General features: G+C 44.5%; 1 protein-coding gene across 1 annotated transcript in view; it reads left to right on the forward strand.

Annotated features, from left to right (window-relative positions):
- LOC142736456 (NACHT, LRR and PYD domains-containing protein 3-like) overlaps positions 1 to 19,461 on the forward strand; it is an 82,636-nt gene that overhangs the window by 11,090 nt on the left and 52,085 nt on the right. Inside the window, exon 4 of the mRNA XM_075849649.1 lies at positions 2,319 to 2,405. Coding sequence (XP_075705764.1) covers positions 2,319 to 2,405 — 87 coding nt within the window. The remainder of the gene's footprint in view (positions 1 to 2,318; positions 2,406 to 19,461) is intronic.

Here is a 19,461-nt window from a genome sequence, read left to right on the forward strand (position 1 = left end):
TGAGACAAACCCTTTAAGGATGCAGTTTATATAATCTGTATGAATAACTTTTTTAAAACATATTTGTTTGGGCACCTAAGGCTGTTTTTTATGTGATATATCACTTAGAAATGTATTTAAAGTATACAGATGTGAGCAGAAGATAAACCTTTTGCATTTGTGTTTTTTCCTACATGCTCTCTACAAAATTCTAACAGAAATACAGCATTAGGCTCTGTTCCCACTTACGTTGTGGTTTCCGTTTATAACGCATGACAGATACCAGGAGCGACCCAGATGCCATTGATTTACAACGGGGTCCATCAGGTTAAGGGTATGTTTACACGCAGTGTTTTCAGACGTAATTCGGACGTTTTACGCCTCGAATTACGCCTGAAAAAACGGCTCCACTATGCCTACATACATCTGCCCCTTGCTTTCAATGGGTTTTACGGTGTTCTGTTCCCACGAGGTGTCATTTTACGCGTCACTGTCAAAATACGGCGCGTAAAAAGACGCCCACGAAAAAGAAGTGCATGTCACTTCTTGGGACGTTTTTGGAGCTGTTTTTCATTGACTCCATTGAAAAAAAGCTCCAATAACGGCCGTAAAATACGCAGCGAAAAACGGGAGTTGCTACAAAAACGTCTGAAAATCAGGAGCTGTTTTCGCCTGAAAACAGCTCCGTATTTTCAGAAGTTTTTGGTCACTGCATGTGAACATACCCTTAGTATCCGTTGCTTTAAAGGGGAAATAGCGCTCAATGCAACTTTGTTTTTTCTGTCAAATTCTACGGACTCCGCAATGGAGGCTTCTAATGCCACAATTGGCTCCTAGCCTGCCAATTGTAAAAACATGCATAGTGTATTGTAGTTAAGGTTCCCTATCATAGTTACATAGTTTGTATGGGAGAAAAAATACATCTGTCCATCAAGTTCAACCAGAGGAAGGGCAAGGGTGTGAATGAAGCAAAAGGGAAGGGGTATATTTTAGAACTTAGTTTCTACCTATTGATCTAGAGCAGGGGTCTCAAACACGCGGCCCGCGGCTAAGGCTGTCATCTGTGGCCCTCGGTGCACCGAAGCTCCCGAGACATCCTTGGGACAACAGAGAGCAGGCCAAAGGAGGAGCTCTGCACACACCCCCCTGTAGAAAATGCTGCACAGAGAATGCTGCACACACCCCCCTGTAGATAGTGCCACCCCCTCCTGTACATAGTGCAGGGCCGGCATCAGCACCCAACGAACCTGGGCAAGTGCCAGGGGCCCACTACCCTTGGGGGAGCCCACTCGGCTGCCGGGTGCTAACTCAGCCATCATGGCTCCTTCAGGAGTGGATTCCGCTCCTAGGAGGAGCGCCTGACAGGGAACGTAATCCCCCCCTCTTTGGTAGTGCCACACAGCCCCCCTCACTGTAGGTAGCACCTTTGGGGCTCCCTCTAGGAGTGGAATTCCCAGCCAGAGCATTGCCAATGCTCTGCCCCGAGATTCTGCTCCAGGAGAAGCCTCTGACGTCACTGTCCATATATAAGTAGTGATGTCAGTGGTTCTTCCTGGAGCGGAATCCCCAGCCAGAGCATTGCCAACGCTCCGGCCGGTCATTCCACTCATGGAGAAGCCCCTGACGTCACTACCTATACATGGACAGTGACGTCAGTGGCTCTTCCTGGATAGGAATCCCCGGCCAGGGCGTCGGCAATGCCCTGTCTGGGGATTTCACTCAGCCCACCTCATTGCCACACAGCTCCCTCCTTGGTAGTGCCACACGGCCCCCCTCCCTGGTAGTAGTATTATTGTAATGTAGTATTGTTGAAGTAATGTAGTATTATTATAGTAATGTAGTATTATAGTAATGTAGTTGTCGCGACTCAGGGTGTGGACCCACTAGTTCAAATAACGAATTGATGGACAATAATTCGTATTGTATCAAATTTGAAAGTAATGCGGCCCGTCAACTTCACATTTTTTCTATGTGCGGCCCATTTACCCGGCAGAGTTTGAGACCCCTGATCTAGAGGAATCATGAGCATTAATGTAGTTTTAAGAAATTATCGAATTCTTTCTTAAAGTGATAAAGTAGACTATTCCATAGACTAACAGTTCTTACAGAAAAGAAGGCTTGTCTAAACTAAATATATTTAATTTATCTCTCAGTGCTACTTCTGATTTGTTTTAGGATATTTATTTTCTTACACAATTAAAAGTTAATTAAAACATCTATATTTTAATGTATTTATGTATTATAACTAAGAGGATTTTTATTTATGTATGATGACCTATAGGGGCATGGTTACAAAGTATGTAATTGTAACTCCTGTGTTTTGTAACTTGAATCCTCAGGCTTGGTGAGAATAACCTGGATATGGAAGCAATCACAATTCTCTCCAGTATTTTAACATCTCCAGGCTGCAAGATAGAACTTTTGGGGTAGGTTCTAATTCTTTAACATTCTTCAACCTCCACTAAGTAGTGAGATAAACCCTCTGGTATGGGTAAGGACCAGTTTATTTTATTTTATGTCCATCCTGTTAAGGTGTAAATTTTAAGCTGTTCAAAGATAAACATGTGTTTAGAAAAAGGATGCATCAGGATGCCTATCCTTATGCATCCTGTTGTCATTGACTTGCCATTGTAAAAAAACAAAAATTCAGGATCCATCTGGATGCTGTTTTTTTTTTCTACAGAAATATTTGGCATGGAACGTTTTTCTGTCCTATCTAAAAAGGACAGACAAAAGTTTATTTGAACTGGGCCTATTCAGGGGCGTAGCTATAGGGGGTGCAGAAGTTGCTGTATCCCCTGGGCCCTTAAACCTCGGGTTCCGAAAAGGTCCCTCTGTCCCACATGAGGAGACCAGAACTTTAGCTAAAGTGTGATAGTTGGGGGGCCATATTACAGATTTTGCACTTGGGCCCCGAAGCATTAATTGACACCCTTGGGCCTATCTTTAGCTTTATAGATTAAATAGATCATGAGGTGTTAATAAAAAAACAAACACACAATATGAATGCTCTTTGTGTTTATATTGACTGTTTGGGCAGGAGACATATTGACTATGCGGAGCAATACTGTATGCGTTTTATCTGAACCTGAATGGAAGTTTTTAATAAAACTCGCAACTGTCCTTAAATAGGAGTGCTCTTAGATAAGTACTGAAATAGATGGTTATTAGCGGATATGTAAGGGCACATTCACACGTGGCGGAATTGCTGTGGAATTCTGCTGCTGACAGTCCGCAGTGGAATTCTCCAGCGGACGTTTTTTACATTTGTTTCTATACATTTTTTCGAAACTTAGTTCAGACGTTGCGGAAAACTCCGCTGCGGACCATAGGCTGCGGTGCGGAATTTTCAGTCCGCAGAATGCATTGTCTGTTGCAGAGAAGCAAAAAAAGAGCATAAAAGTGAGAGCATAAGATGTGGCTGGTCTGAATGTTTACAGCTTGTTTTTGTTTTTTTACATTTATTGCTTTTATGTTATGCTATCAATTTAATATCTGGTTTAGTGATTTGCTGTACTAAAAACCATAAGACTTCAGGAGTGGAAATGGGGTATGTCATTGGTTACACAACTGCACATCTTGGAATTAGCATTAGATGTAGTGCAGGACACCTATTAATGTATAGTGCACACACTACTGGGAAATGATACTACGGTCACCATGAAATGTATGTGCCACTGGCCATCAGCTACGGCGTTCTGTACTGTTTACCATATAACATAACGGGATGCACTTTGTAGATAGTATTGGACACAGGAACAGTACAATTACCCCTTTGCTGTCTAAGCAGGTCTCAGTCCTGCCACTTATGGATGCTGTCATTGAACACATGTAGAAGTATTTGCAGTGGTAAACTTTTGTTGCTGTAAATAGTAAAATATTGTAATGGTGGTCGGAAGGCGTGCTCACTGGTATATAGTTTTGACATGTCTATACGACTATTAGTGCAGCTATAGAGCTGTACACCGAACTATGTTAAAATAATGTTACTGTCTAATACTTCTCTCTGTCGCTTGTAGCCGATTTCCTGTTTAACATTGTGGTTTCTCATTTCTTCATTTGACACTGTATTTTGAAATCATTCTAAGTAATACAATAATGAGAAATCTGAAGAAAAGCTTTTTCGTTGAATTGGCATCCTATTCCAAAAACATTACAGTTATACCCTATATTATAGTGCAAAGCTGCATTCCCAATTTTACGGGCCTCAGGGCAGAAATTTGCCGGCAATACTTTACTGGCACAGTGTCTGCACAGAGCTTATTGGAATTTGCATTGTGGCAAAATAACTGTATACACTAGGCAATGTACAGTAATCTGATGTAGGAGAAACAACCCCACTGCATTATAGAAGCCTTATCTGTCCACAAGCTTGTCAATAGTTTCCAATACCAAAGAGCATACTATGACATTCTGTTTATTGACTGTGGTCATCGATAAATCATATGATCGCCATGATCTATTTATTGAAGAATATAAAATTAGTAAAACGGGTACAGAAAAAAAAATTAGGGTACGGTGGGGACAAACAAAGAACAAAAAAATAATAATTAACTGTAGCATACCCTTAGGGCAAAGCAAGTAACATGGCATATGGGTTGCCTATAATGACACATAGCTTAGTCAGTACAAAAAAAACATATGTAAATCGCTTTGTTCAGTTTGTAGCATAATATAACATTGTAGCGGAAGACCAAGTAGTCATAATGGGTTACTAAGTATGAAAGGGTACCAGCACAGGAGGGAAATGGGGGGGGGGGGGCTTGGAGAAGAGATTACCAAATGGAGTTGAGCTGAGGATTTAGGACATTTTATGCAGGATCAACCAATTCGTCTCTCCATGTAGTGTTATGTGCCTCAGACTTAGCTATAGGTTCAGCCACATTCCACCATACACTGCAATTGAATGATTGTTTTTAATAGAGTGGATAATTTTAGATATTCTAGGGATCACCATTCTATCAGCGATAAGAACAGAATATTTGTTTTAAGTGCAGAGTCTGGAATAATAGAGAGTAAGAGAATCGAGGGATCATTGGGGAGCTTGATACTTATGATAAGGCATAGTAGGAACCATTTGTGTGTTGGAAAGAGCAGTTTAGCTCCCATTCCCCAAAAATTCATTGGAAAATTAAAATAGCAAAAAAATAACAGGTAAAAATAGCGCTGCAGGATCGAGTTTAATAGTCAAATTAAAGTCCGAAAGACATTTATTAAAACCAGTACATGTGACGTCACTGGACCGGTGCCTCCATCAGGAGTGTTGGTGCCTAGGCACGTAGTGGTTTTAATAAATGTCTTTTATACTTTTACTTGACTACTGAATTCGATCCTGCAGCTCTATTTTTACCTGTTATTTTTTGCTATTTTAATTTACTTTGCCTCAACAAATGTACTCAGTTTACAGACCCGTTTCACAGGTACAGCAGCAGTGGATCATCCATACACATACCTTCTCGTGGTATTGTGCACAGACCCACAAAGTAAGCATATTGGCCCTTAATCCTATGCAACCCACCACTTTTCTGCCTACACATTATAATGTTATGGAGCGTTGTCTTTTTTTCGTTTTAGTTGGATTGCAACTAGCTTGGAAGGAAGACTTTGTGTTGCCAAGAGACTGCAAGATTTTTAATTAAATAGGAGACCGTGTGGGTGGGGGTAGACTCACTAATGAAAAAGTTATCAAAGGACGTAAGGGATCTATGCAAACGCAATATTTAATGGTGGGTATTGTAATGATGCTGAAGTTGGAGATATTACAGAATCCTAGCTGGAGTGCGGTCAGCCTCAGTAATAGTATCAACATAAGGTTTCAATAAGATAGCAGTTATGACATAACAAAAAATAAAAGGTTAGTCAGACGAGGCAGTGAGAAATGGAGACTTGGATAAACCTGGGATAAAGTCTTAATTGCTTATAATAGGCTGTAAAGAGACAGGTTTTGGGCAGATAACATTTACAGATATCAAGTATTGTTTCATTAATAAAGGGCCGTGCCAAGAAACGGTTATTAGTATAAAAACAAACATCCATGGGAGCAAGTGAGATGTTCGCAAAGGAGGCTTCCAGCTAGACCCATATCTTAGTCCTCATATGGTGGAACCAGTCAACAATTCGGGCTGCATAGTAGGATTGCGGATTTGGAACAGCTTGGCCTCCATTCGACTTAGGCTACATTCACACGACAGTGAAAAACGGCTGTGTGATGGCCGTTTTTTGAACAGACGTTTTTAGAAAAATCATGTTCTATGGGTCTATTCACAAGGCCATTTTTTTTAATGTAACAAAAAGAAAAGATAATATCCTTTTAAATAACCCAAAAGAAATGCAATAATTATTGCACCGTGCCATCCAATATTATTGCACTGGTACCAGTGAAAGAACTTTGAGCCAAAAAAGGGTTTGAAATAACCTTCTCTAAGCATATTTTGGGAGTGTCTTCAAGGTATCTCCCGCAAATAGAAAAAGTGATCTAGTAATAACTGAATCTCATGAAGAGAAAAAATATGCTTTTCTTCCCTATTGGCTTTAGACACACAAAACCTGGTCTAATCCAGGTACATATGGTTGTCATGTGAATAAATGTCTCCCCGGAATAAATAACGGCTCATGATACATTGCCTAAATATAGGTTTTGAATGCATGCATTTATTTTTCGGCAATTTTGGCAAAAGGTTTTTTCTGGATCCTTTGCCAGCTGGATCCCGTCCTAAACAGATATGTTGAAACCTGGACTATACCTGTAACTTGAAGGTATTAGTGAAAAAACCTCTAGCACAGGGGTCAGGAACCTTTTTGGCTAAGAGAGCCGTAAACGCCACATATTTTGAAATATAATTCCGCGAGAGCCGTACAATATGTTTAAAGGGCCATTGACAGATCAATCGCTCCAATGTTCACTTAGTACAGCAAGGAATGCTCCTCCCTGCTGTATAAAGCCACAACTGGACTGAAACAATGGTAATTAGCAGTAAAAAAATTAAATAAATAACTTACATTGTGAGCTTGCGATGCATGACATCAGTCCAGCAGTCTGGCTTCTTCTTTTTCCTGCGCATGACTGGAAGCTGGCATTCTTCCCACCTGATGTTGAGAGAATGCCAGCTTTGAGGCATTCGCAGAAGAAAGAAGCTGGAATGTTGGACATGTCACACAACGCATTGTCAGTTATGTCAATTATCTATTTTATTATTTTACAGCGAATTATTGTTTAGGTCCAGCGGTGGCTTAGTGCAGCAGAGAGGAACACTCCTTTGTGTACTAAGTGACCGCTGGAGCAATTGTATCTGTCAGTGGCCCTTTTAAAAGTGTTGGTCTTACAGAAAATGAACAAAAAAGAGAGGCTCAGACCCATCTGGGAGACCTCCAGAGCTGTAATAAAGCGCTCAGAACAGATTTTTGCCCTGATAGTGGTCCTTTAAATCAGTTTCTTATGCCCACAAGAGATTAATTTAAAGCCCCCAAGAGTGTAATATGGGTGGCAGATGTTTTTTAAGGCCATATTTTTATTTTTTTGGGGGGGGGGGGGCTATATTATGGATTATGTGGGATTATTTTCAGGGGTGAAGTGGGAAGGGGGGGTTGGTGGGACACACTGTATTACACAGCCCCTTTATTGATGCAGCTCACTGCTGCTGACCATGAGGCTGTGTAACAATTTCCATGTTATAATGTTCACCTTCAAAGCAGCAGCACAGCCAGGGGTTTCTGGAACGTCCAAGGGAGACACAAGGGAGGAGGCAGATGCCGCTTCACTAGGGGACGCAGGTGCGTGCTTGCAGACGGCGCGGCTATGCAGGGAGTTATGGGAAATGTAGTCCATGCTCCCTGCCGCTCACCACTGCCGCCAATGCTTATCAGGCCATCAAAGAACTACCGTATATGTCGGCGTATAAGACGACTGGGCGTATAAGACGACCCCCAACTTTTACCCTTAAAATATAGAATTTAAGATATACTCACCATTTCGTGCAGGAGCGCTTCACTATGGCCATCGGCGGCAGGACCCAGGACTCTCTGTCTCTTTGAACTCGCGCATGCGCAGATAGGCGAGGTACATGATGGGGTTAATTACTATTAATGTGAGGAACATGGAGGGTAAATTCATCGCACCTCGCGCCTCACATTAATAAGTGAATGAAAGCCGTGTTTATTTCATTTTTTTACAGCGTACACATCATAAATGATGCAAAAACATTGTTGTGCGCGCCATTACTGAATGTGTGTATTTTATGTATTGAGACTTATTTTAATGTTTATTGTAAAAAAGGTGAAGGTGTATATTTTTTTAAAAATGTAACCATACTTTGTTTTTACTTTATTTTTAAACTTTAATGTACTGACATATATCAGATATGTGCCAGTACATTAGCCTGTGGACAGATAGCACACAGGCTGTTGTTAGGACATACTTGGGTATATCCTAACAACAAGAGATATGGTCAGACAGCCCTGGGGTCCGGCAATAGACCCTGGGCTGTCTGCCCATATATGGTATGGCCCTCGATCGCGTCACAGGAATTCCCTGTGATGCGATCCAGGGGCATCCCCCCTTCTCACTTTCCCCTGAATGCTGCAGTCAGCTGTGATCGCAGCATTCACGGGAATAACGGCGGAGATGAGAGGTTCTCTGATCTCCGGCGTTATAGAGCGGGGCTGCGGCTATGTAATACAGCCATTGCCCCGCTCCTGACAGGAAGTGCGCGCGCGGTCAGCATGAGGTGATGCGGCCGGCGCTGCACTAATGAGCGGCAGTTCAGGCACTGAAGACAACATGGGGGTGCTTTGTAGCGCGCCCGCCATGTTCTGTCTTCAATGCCGCAGATCATTAGTGCAGCGCCGGCCGCATCACATGATGCTGACCCCGCGCGCATATGTCAGGACTCAGGAGCGGGGCTGTGGCTGAATTACACAGCCGCAGCCCCGCTCTCAGTCATGTGTACTATACTGAGCTGTGCGGCTGCAACGTGCATCCCTCCCATAGACAGGTAGGAGCCCTGTCTGCGAGCCAGATACGGCCATCAAAAGAGCCATATCTGGCTCGCGAGCCATAGGTTCCCGACCCCTGCTCTAGCAGATAGCTAGACAAAAAATCTTTCTCCCCAAATGAATTTTGGGAGTGTCTGCCCTGTCTCCTTTTCAAACGCATAAAGTGAACGGCATGCAGCTCAACTTTAGGAGGAAATAATCTGTTTCGTTCCTATGGGATGTTTCTTTCCCTGAAATCGCATATTGTTATTGTAATATCTTGTTTCAACATATGTTTGGATGCATGTATTCAATTGTCGGCATATTAAAATAATACTCGCATTAATGTTAGTAACACAAGTCCATGCATAATGAATTTTCAAAAATATGACAATTGTGCCTGCATAATGAAATTCATATCAAATACCTTTTAAAAAAAATCTAAATAATAAATTATTTTGTATTTTGTTTAAACAGCCTTATCTTGTATTTAATTTCTACCCAAAGTGTGCTGGTTGGTTCATCAGTTTTTCGTTTTTGCCATTTTTTTTAATGGCCCGTAAATATTGGCTGTCAAAAAATAGGACATGTCCTATTTTTGTCCGTTTTCACGGCCAGACGGACCCCATAGAAGTCAATGGATCAGTTTTTAACGGCCGTCAATACATGTAACAACCGTTAAAAACAGATCTGTGAAATGGGCATTCAAGAGGCAAGCAAACTATTGGTTCCCTTGCCGGCTATCAGTGGCCCGATGATGCTGAATGCCCTACACACTCACCGATGCAGCGCCGTCTTCTTCAGGTTTGGTCTCTAGTCTTCACGTGTTCTGCGAAGGTGACACGATGACGTCATTGTGCCGCCTTTGCAGATCCCGTGAAGACGAGAGACCACATGTGAAGATGGCGCTGCATCAGTGAGTGTGTCATCGCGCCACTTTTGCAGAACCCATGAAGACTAGAAACCACACCTGAAGAAGACAGTGCTGCATCGGTGAGTGTGTAGGGCTGTGTGGCATCATCTACAGGGGGTCTGTGTGGCATTATCTACATCAGGGCTGTGTGGCATCATCTACAGGGAGGCTGTGTGGCATCATCTGCATCGGGGCTGTGTGGCATCATCTAGAGAGAGGCTGTGTGGCATCATCTACAGGGAGGCTGTGTGGCATCATCTACAGGGGGGCTGTGTGGCATTATCTACAGGGGGGCTGCGTGGCATCATCTACAGGGCGGCTGTGTGGCTTCATCTACAGGGGGCTGTGTGGCATCATATACAGGGGGGCTGTGTGGCATTATCTACAGTGGGCTGTGTGGCATCTAGAGGGAGGCTGTAAATAGTCTACATGTGACCTTCCTTTGGGTGTTTTCAGGGGTTTGGGACAAAAAAAGCCTGACAAATGAAATTCATCAGTTTTTTAACGGCCATGAAATACTGATGCAAAACAGTTGATCCGTTTATAATGGCCATTATTTTTCACTGTCGTGTGAATGTAGCCTTAGTCCTTATAAGTACTGTTTTTGCTATTCTGGGATGTGAATGCGCCCATTTGAAACAAGAAAAAAGCTGTGAGACAACAAAGGAAATGGTTCTGGGAAGAAGAAGAATAGGTAGAGTTTGGAACACCTACAAGAGGCGGGGTAGGAAGTTGTTTTAGATACATTGACCCTATCATTCCATGAGAAATCTTTGTGAAGTGTAATGGGTCCAAAGAGATATGCATTCCCAGGTATTTGAAAGATGTAGTCTTCCAGGTGAAAGAAAAGTTATGGTGTAGGAGGTTTACAAGAGCAGGGTTCAATGTAATGTTAAGAGCAACAATTTAGAATTTTTTTATTTTGTAGTTACTGAACAAGCTAAATTTATAGATAATCCCCATCGGGGCAGGAAGCAGTGTATGGTTGGGTTAAACAGAGGAGGAATTCATCTGCAAATGTATAGAATTTTAAGTGTATATCTCTAATTTGAAAACCTCGCACATCAGCAGTGCCTAGTATAACTTACATGAGATGTTGCATTACAAGAAATGAAACCATGCCTGGTGTCACTGCCTATACTGGAAGGGTTTGAAAGAGAGCCATTTATCATTATTTGCGCATGGGGATGTTGATAGAGGCAAAGAATGCATTGGAGCATAGTTGTGCCAAAACCCATAATTGTTGGGACGGCCTCCAAGAATCCCTAGTTCACCCGGTCAAAGGTTTTTTATGCATCTGAAGAGAGCATCTTCCATGGAAGACTAGTAGATTTTACATGATAAATAATAGAGAAGGTCTTAAAAGTATTATGTCGAGCCTCTCTGAAGGAAAAAAAATAAATCGCACTTGATCCAGGTGGATGACATTTTCATGGAGGCCCCCAACCACGTTGCTATGAGCTTCACATATAGTTTAGCATCTGTGTTAATAAGGGAAATAAGTCTATAACTCGGGCAGAGGGGTGGGTCTTTACCTTATTTGTGGATCACCGTAATGTGAGCATGAAAGAAGGAGAACGTGAAAGGGGTTTGACCAGAAACAAAGTTAAAGGAGAGAGGGAAAGGAGAGAAAGACTGTAGCGAGTTCTATCATCCCAGGATTATAGAATTTAGCCATATAACCATCAGGTCTCATGCTTTTGCTTGCAGGAAGGGCTAAAAAGTTTGTCAAGAGCATTTTGGGTTTGAAATAGCACGCTAGATAGGACAGTGTTGGCTAGATATTGCAGTTGAGAATGAGGGGGAGGAGATATTTGATTGGATGGGCGTGGAGGGAGTAAAATGTTTCGACCAAAGTAATATTTTGGGATGCATTTTAGTATGTCTGACATTAAGTGGGTTAAGTTGCCAAAGGGACGTTTAGTGGTCGAGATAAACAAGGAAGTTCTTTTGTACCTAAGTGCGCAGGCCAAGAGTTTACTTGATGTATTGCCCCATTCATAGAAGAAGCAAGAACAGCTTTGCTGATAGCCAGGGTGGGACAGGCCCACCAGAGAACATGGGTACCCTCCAGTGGGCCCAGGCTGTAACACAATAATAGGCCTTAATGGTCCAGCAGAAGACAACCCCATTTGGAGCTCTTTGGAGACAACCACTTGCCACTAGGGTCTATTTCTTATGCGATGATTCACAAATGACCTAAGAGACCTTATTGATGATATGTCCTGTGTGTACAATGATAACCACAAGGACTATGATCAGGGGTGTAGCTAAAGGCTCATGGGCCCCGATGCGAAAGTTCTTATTGGGCCCCCCCCCCCCCGCAAACTCCTCATGGCCGACGATCCGCAGCTTTCAGCTGCATCGCTGGGTCTCCTATGTGACACAACAATGCAGCACTAGCAGCCGGGGGCGTCACAAAGGCTGGGTTCACACACCCTATTTACGGACGTAATTCGGGCATTTTAGCATTGAATTACGTCCGAAAATGCGGCTCAAAAGCGTCGGCAAACATCTGCCCATTCATTTGAATGGGTCTTACGATGTTCTGTGCCGACGGTCATTTTTTTTACGTGCCGCTGTCAAAAGGCGGCGCGTAAAAAAGACGCCCGCGTCAAAGAAGTGCCTGTCAATAAAATATTTTTTCTATGTGCTTGTATCTTTTTAAACTTTATTATCACCGCCTTAGTAATGGCCGCTGGTTGATTGACAACCTCCATTACTAAGGCGGGGCTTAATGTTAGCAGGTGCAGAGTCCAACACTAACCCCCATTATTACCCCGGTACCCACAGCCACCAGGCGTACTGGGAAGAGCCGTGTACGAACCAGTACCCGACCATCTGTAGTGACGGGCAGGCACCGGGGCGGCCGCAGGCTGGTAGTATTAGGCTGGGGAAGGCCAAAAACAGTGGCCCTTCCCACCCTGGTAATTCTGCCTGCTGCTGCTGTGTTGTATCTGGCTGGTTATGAAAATTGGGGGGGACCCCACATCGTTCTTTCCAATTATTATTATTTTTTTTAAATGACGTGGGGTCCCCCCATTTTTCATAACCAGCCAGATACAGTAAAGCAGCAGCCTAGCATTACCAGGGTGGGAAGGGCCACTGTATCTGGCCTTTCCCCTCCTGATAATACCAGCCTGCGGTCACCCCAGTGGCCGACCATCACTACAGATGGTCAGGTACTGGATCGTACCCGGCTCTTCCCAGCACCCCTGGTGGCGGTGGGTACCGGGGTAATAAAGGGGGTTAGTGTTAGCCTCTGCACCGGCTAACACTAAGCCCCGCCTTAGCAATGGATGCTGTCAATCAGCCGGCGGCCATTACTAAGGCGGTAGTAATATAGTTTAAAAAAAAACACAAAGACATAGAAAAAATATTTTATTGAAATAAAAAAAACACCCACACAACCCTCATTAACTATTTTATTGATAATAAAAAAAAAGCCGTCATCGAAGTAGTCCTGGAATCCGACGTAGTCCAGCGACCGAACCTGTAAGAAAACACACAAGAAAAACGATTAGTTACACATGTGTTAGGCTTAGATACAGGGCCCATGTGTGATACAGTCTGTGGGACCCTGTATCTACGCCTACAACAACGTAGGCTTAGATACAGGGTCCAGCAGACAGTAATCTTATACAGTATAAGATTACTGTGTGCTGGGGCCCTGTATCTGAGGCCCCATGCACACGACAGCAAAAAACCTCCGTTTTTGCGGACCGCAGCTGCGGTCCGCAAAAACGGAGCCATTCACTTTCATTGAACACTGACACCTTTCCGTAGCACTGCGGAAGGGTGTCAGTGCCGTGGAAATGTTCCGGGAATTCTGGAACATGTCCGTTCTTTCGCATTTTGCGGGCCGTGCTCCCATACTTTGTATGGGAGCACGGCTCGAAAATGCGTCTGTCAGTCAGCGGCCGGCCGTGCCCGCAATCGCGGGCCGTGACTGCGGGCACGGTCGTGTGCATGGGGCCTGAACCTACAGTGTGGTAGGCTTATATACAGGGCCCATCAGACAGGATCACACACGGGCCATGTATCTAAGCCTACCATGTGATTGGCTTAGATACAGGGCCCAGCAGAAAGGATCACACAATCTGTGATCCTGTCTCATGGGCCCCCTAAGCCTGCTACATCGTAGGCTTAGGGGTTGTGCAGTCCCTAAACATTGATGGCCTATCCACAGGATAGGCCATCAATAGCTGATGTGTCTCCCGGGTCCCGCAAATCATCTGTTTTGAAGGGGCCGCAGCACTCGTACGAGAGCTGCTTCCCCTTCATTTCACTACTCGCTCACACTGTGAATCGCCGACACCGATTCACAGTGTGACCGGAATGAAGTGACCGGAATGAAGGGGAAGCAGCTCTCGTACGAGTGCTGCGGCCCCTTCAAAACAGCTGATTGGCGGGTTCCGGGAGTCGGACTACGCCAGTCAGGGCTACTGATCTTACCTTCCTCTTCAGCCGCGGTGGAAGTTCTGTCCTCTCGATGTTGTGCGCGGCGCATAGCGCTGTGACGTCATGCGCTGCGCACAACGCTTGACGTCAGGACCTCCGCTGCGATCCGGAACCAGGAAGGTAAGTACAGCCTGTTACTATAGTAACAGGGGCCCGCGGCCCGAGTTACTATAGTAACTTTTTATTGATATGGTGCGGGGGGCCGTGGGCCCCCCTGGCTTCGGGGCCCGGTCGCAATTGCAACCGCTGCGACCCCTATAGCTACGCCAGTGACTATGATTAAATGAAAAGTGGACATGTGCATGTTCTAAATAGGTGGAGGGCCCTCAGAATCATCTCCTCTGGTGGGCCCAAGGAACCCCAGTCCGACGCTGCTTATAGTTTATTTATGGTTAAAAGCTATGTAAGACTTTATAAGTGATGTTTTGTTTTTTTTTAAATAAAAATGTCAGTCCGTGTGTTTGGTGCAACTTTCAAATGAGTTTTTAATCGAAAATTATTGTAATTTTTTAGATACAGCTGCTCTGTATCCTGTATACAAAGAAGCTGTGTCTTTCACTAAGACTTGAATCCGTCAGATCCAGGAACTTAGATGTCATGGATAACAGGTGTATCCTGCGTGTCAGACATGCAGGACTCGCTGACACTGAACTCGTTAGTCCCGTGGGCCTGACGGGTACAGGATTTAGCGCATGATACAGCTGCTCTGTATACAGGATACAGAGCAGCTGTATCTCAAAACATAAAAATTATTTTTAATAAAAACTAATTTGAAAATTGCACCAAACACACTGACTGACATTTTTATTAAAAGAGAGAAAAAAATAATACATAAATATATATAAAACTTTTAAAGGTTTACATAGCCTTTAAGGAGCTGGCAAGGATGAGATTGAGGGGCTGACTCCTGGAGGGTGTGTTTATGTAAAGCTTCAAGGAATGTACTTTAGAAAGCAAGTCTTGAAGCCTAAAGGCAGCTTCTCTTTTTTAATCTAGATCGATGTTTGATAATCACTCCTCTGAGCACACATTTCAGCGCTTCCCACTGGAGCGGGGATAGGGGGGTGTCAGACCTGTGATCAGTTATAAAGTCACTAATTGAGGTTTTAATGTGTGAAAGCCAGAGAGTCTAGTAGAAGGGATTCATTGAGCCTCCAGGTGAATTCCCTGCAAGAGCCTGTTGATAATCAATTCACAATGGACTTGAGCATGAACTGAGGGAAGGATATTACTTACGGATGTGGATATGAGTTGAGGGAGGACGTGATATTAGGTAACGGATAGTCTATTCGGCTGTGCACTCCATGTGACTTTCCAATGTTCAGGGGATCCGCAGTGGAAGGTCTGGTAAAGTGAATTGTCCTGAGAATCTATTTGAAGTACAAGGCTGCCCTCTTGTGGCCTTGAACATAGATTGCAGGCTTAACCCCTCTGGGGCTGATAGAAGCAGTGTGATGCAGCTGGAATTAATCCAAGATGGCGGCTTAACCCATTGTGGGCTGGAAATGGCTTTTTACCAGTCTCTCACTCCACCGAGTAATGGCTGGTACAATGTTTACTGTGGGTGCAAGGGCTTTAGTGGCAAAGTTTTTCTTGTGCATGGGGCCCACATGAGACTTCAATGTATCCTGTTTGTGACGCCAAAATTATGCAGCAACCCAGGGGAGTGTGTGTTGAGAGGATGGGAGTCGTAGTACACGGCAGGCTGTAGTCTATGGTGTAGCCGGTGGACTCTACCTTCTCCTCCCCCACTCCTCTTGGGCTGGTACAGCATACCTCCCAACTTTCAAGTATCACAAGGAGGGGAAAAAAATATATTTTAAGCCACGCCTCTAATCCCACCCAATCCCTGCCCATACACACCCGATTCAGCCCACACAGTATCATGCTCCCATAGTGCCTCCCACACAGTATAATACCAAATAGTTGCCCCAACACATTATAATGCCCTATAGCTGCCACCATACAGTATAATGCCCCCATAGCTACCACCATACAGTGTAATGCCCACACATTCTCCCATTCAGTATATTGCCCATACAGATGCCCCCATGCAGTATAATGCCCAAACAAATTCCCCCATACAGCATAATGCCCCCATAGCTTCCCCCATACAGTATAATGCCCTCTAGCTGCCCTTATACAGTATAGTACCCCCAAAGCTGTCCCTAGTGCCAGTGCCCTTGTAGATAGTGACACAGTGCCCATGTAGGTTGTGCCACAGTATATTGCTCTCTTGTTGCCACCATACAATATAAGGCCAACACAAATGCCCCCATACAGTATAATGCCCACATAGGTTCTCCCATGCTGTAAAATGCCCACACAGATGCCCCCATGCAATATAATGCCCCATAGCCACCCCATACAGCATAATGCTCCCATAGCTGCCCCATACAGCATAATGCCCCCATAGCTGCCCCATACAGCATAATGCCCCATAACTGCCCCATACAGTTTAAAGCCCCATACAGCCCCATACAGCTTAAAGCCCCACTACAGCATAATGCCCCATAGCTGCCCCATACAGTATAATGCCCCCCCAGCTGCCCTTATACAGTATAATACCCCCAAAGCTGCCCCTAGTGCTAGTGCCCATATATAAAGTGCCAATGCCCTCTCGATAGTGCCACAGTGCCCATGTAGATAGTGCCCCCATATAGTGCTACAGTTTCCATGTTGATAGTGACATCTCCCTGTAGATAACGCTACCCCCGCCCTGTACATAGCGTCATTGGGACTCCCTCTAGGACCGGAATCACCAGCCAGAGCATAGGCCGGGGATTCCGCTGCTAGAGGGAAGCCCTGATGTCACTGTCCATATATGGACAGTAACGTCCGTGGCTACTCCTTGAGCGAATCCTCTTTGCCGATTCTGGCCGGGGATCAGTGGCATATTAAGTAAACCATGGGCCCTGGGCTGTTCCACAAGCTTGGGCCCCCTTCTCCACCACTGCCCTGCCACGTCATGTCTATATTAAACACCACCTTTTTGTGTGAGCATTGACAAATGAGTGCTACGATTCCCCTTGTCAAAGGGCTGTGTCCCTACACACTGACAGTCTCCAACCATTGCTGACTGTATCACACTTTGTAGGGAAACATCCTCCTGACAAGGGGAATGGTAACACGCATTTGTCTATTAGTCCTGGGTACACAAAGGCTTTATGTGGAATACAAGGATTTCCCATAACAGACATGTCAGGAGAGGTGACAGATAAATGCAATGACTCACAGGTGATGTCTTCACTGATGGGTCGTTCTCTTTTCTTCTCCATCTGACACAGACCGTTATGGCGACTTCTCCTGATGACTGCAGAGTTTCCTGATGAGAAATCTTTTCCCCTTGATTCTGTAGCCATTTTCAGCGTCTATAGCAACATAAAAATTCAGACATAAACACCATAAATTGTCTTATACCCCAGACCCCTAAGCAAATTAAGACCCCAGGCTCAAACCAATAAATTCAGTCCCCAAGAGGTAACTAAACTTTTAAAAAACATTTGGCGTGTCATAGTGAGAGTGATATGTCAGAAGTTTTGATTGATGGGGGTCCCAGCATTGAGACCACCACCGATCACTAAAACAAAGCAGCAGGAGTGCCCGGGTGAGCGCGGTTCCACTTCATTTCTGATTGTCTTTCCTCGGCGCGGTGTTCGGACTCATAGACTTTCTGTTGTGCCCGTACACCTCATGCTCGGCTATCAGAGGAAAGACGATCAGAAACAAAGTGGCAAAGCACTCACCTGAGCGCTTCTGCCACTTTGTTTCAGCGATTGGTGGGGTCTCAGTGCCCGGACCCCCACCGATTAGAACATTTGACATGTCACTATGACATGTAATTTTTTTTAAAAAGTTTCGTTAGTTACCCTTTAAGCAGTCAGACACCCCTCCCCAGTGCATCTGACTGACTGCTGAGTGCCCTATGGGAGGGTCTAAGTGTCTGACACTTAGGGCGGATTTACACGAGCGTGTGCGTTTTGCGCACGCAAAAAATGTGGCGTTTTGCGCGCGCAAAAGGCACTTAACAGCTCCATGTGTCATCACCATATGATGCGCGGCTGCGTGCCTTTCGCGCAGCCGCCATCATTATGACACTCTGTATGTTTGTAGCACCTGGTGCTTTTCTGTTTGCAATCATAGTTATACTGCTGTTGAGCAAATCACGCACGTCCCACGGAGGTGCCTCCGTGTGGCATGCGTGAATTTCACGCACCCATTGACTTCAATGGGTGCGTGATGCGCAAAAAACGCAGAAATATAGGACATGTCGTCAGTTTTACGCAGCGGACTCACGCTGCGCAAAAATCACTGACGGTCTACACTGCCCCATATACTTGCATGGGTCCGTGTGACGCGCGTGAAAAGCACGCGCGTTGCACGGACGTATTACACGTTCGTGTAAATCTGCCCTTATGGCTCTTGGGGGGGGAAGGAGTTATTCCCCTATAGAACCCTGAACAGTCAATCAAACGCTCTGCTCCCCCCCCTGCAGTATAATAACTACTGAGGGCTCCATGGGGGAGATTATACTGCAGGGGGGGGTTCTGAGCATCTGACTTACTGCAGAGGGCTCTATGGGTGGGAAATTATTTTGCACACAAAAAATGTGAGATTAAACACCCTATATACAATTCACACTAACACCACACACTATATATTCAAACCACACACACTATATAGACTTACATTATAGACACTATAAACACAGCACACACTATATACACAGCACACACTATATACACAGCACACTATATACACAGCACACACTATATACACTATATACACATCACACACTATATACACAGCACACACTATATAGACTTACATTATGACACACACACACACACACACACATACACACACACACACACACTACATAGACTTACATTATAGACACTATATACACAGCACACACTATATAGACTTACATTAACTAACACACACACACACACACACACACACACACACACACACACACACACACACACACACACACACACACACACCCTACATAGACTTACATTATAGACACTATATACACAGCACACACTATATACACAGCACACACTATATACACAGCACACACTATATAGACTTACATTAACACACACACACACACACACACACACACACAC

This window comes from Rhinoderma darwinii, chromosome 1 (assembly GCF_050947455.1).
Source record: "Rhinoderma darwinii isolate aRhiDar2 chromosome 1, aRhiDar2.hap1, whole genome shotgun sequence".
Taxonomy (NCBI): domain Eukaryota; kingdom Metazoa; phylum Chordata; class Amphibia; order Anura; family Rhinodermatidae; genus Rhinoderma; species Rhinoderma darwinii.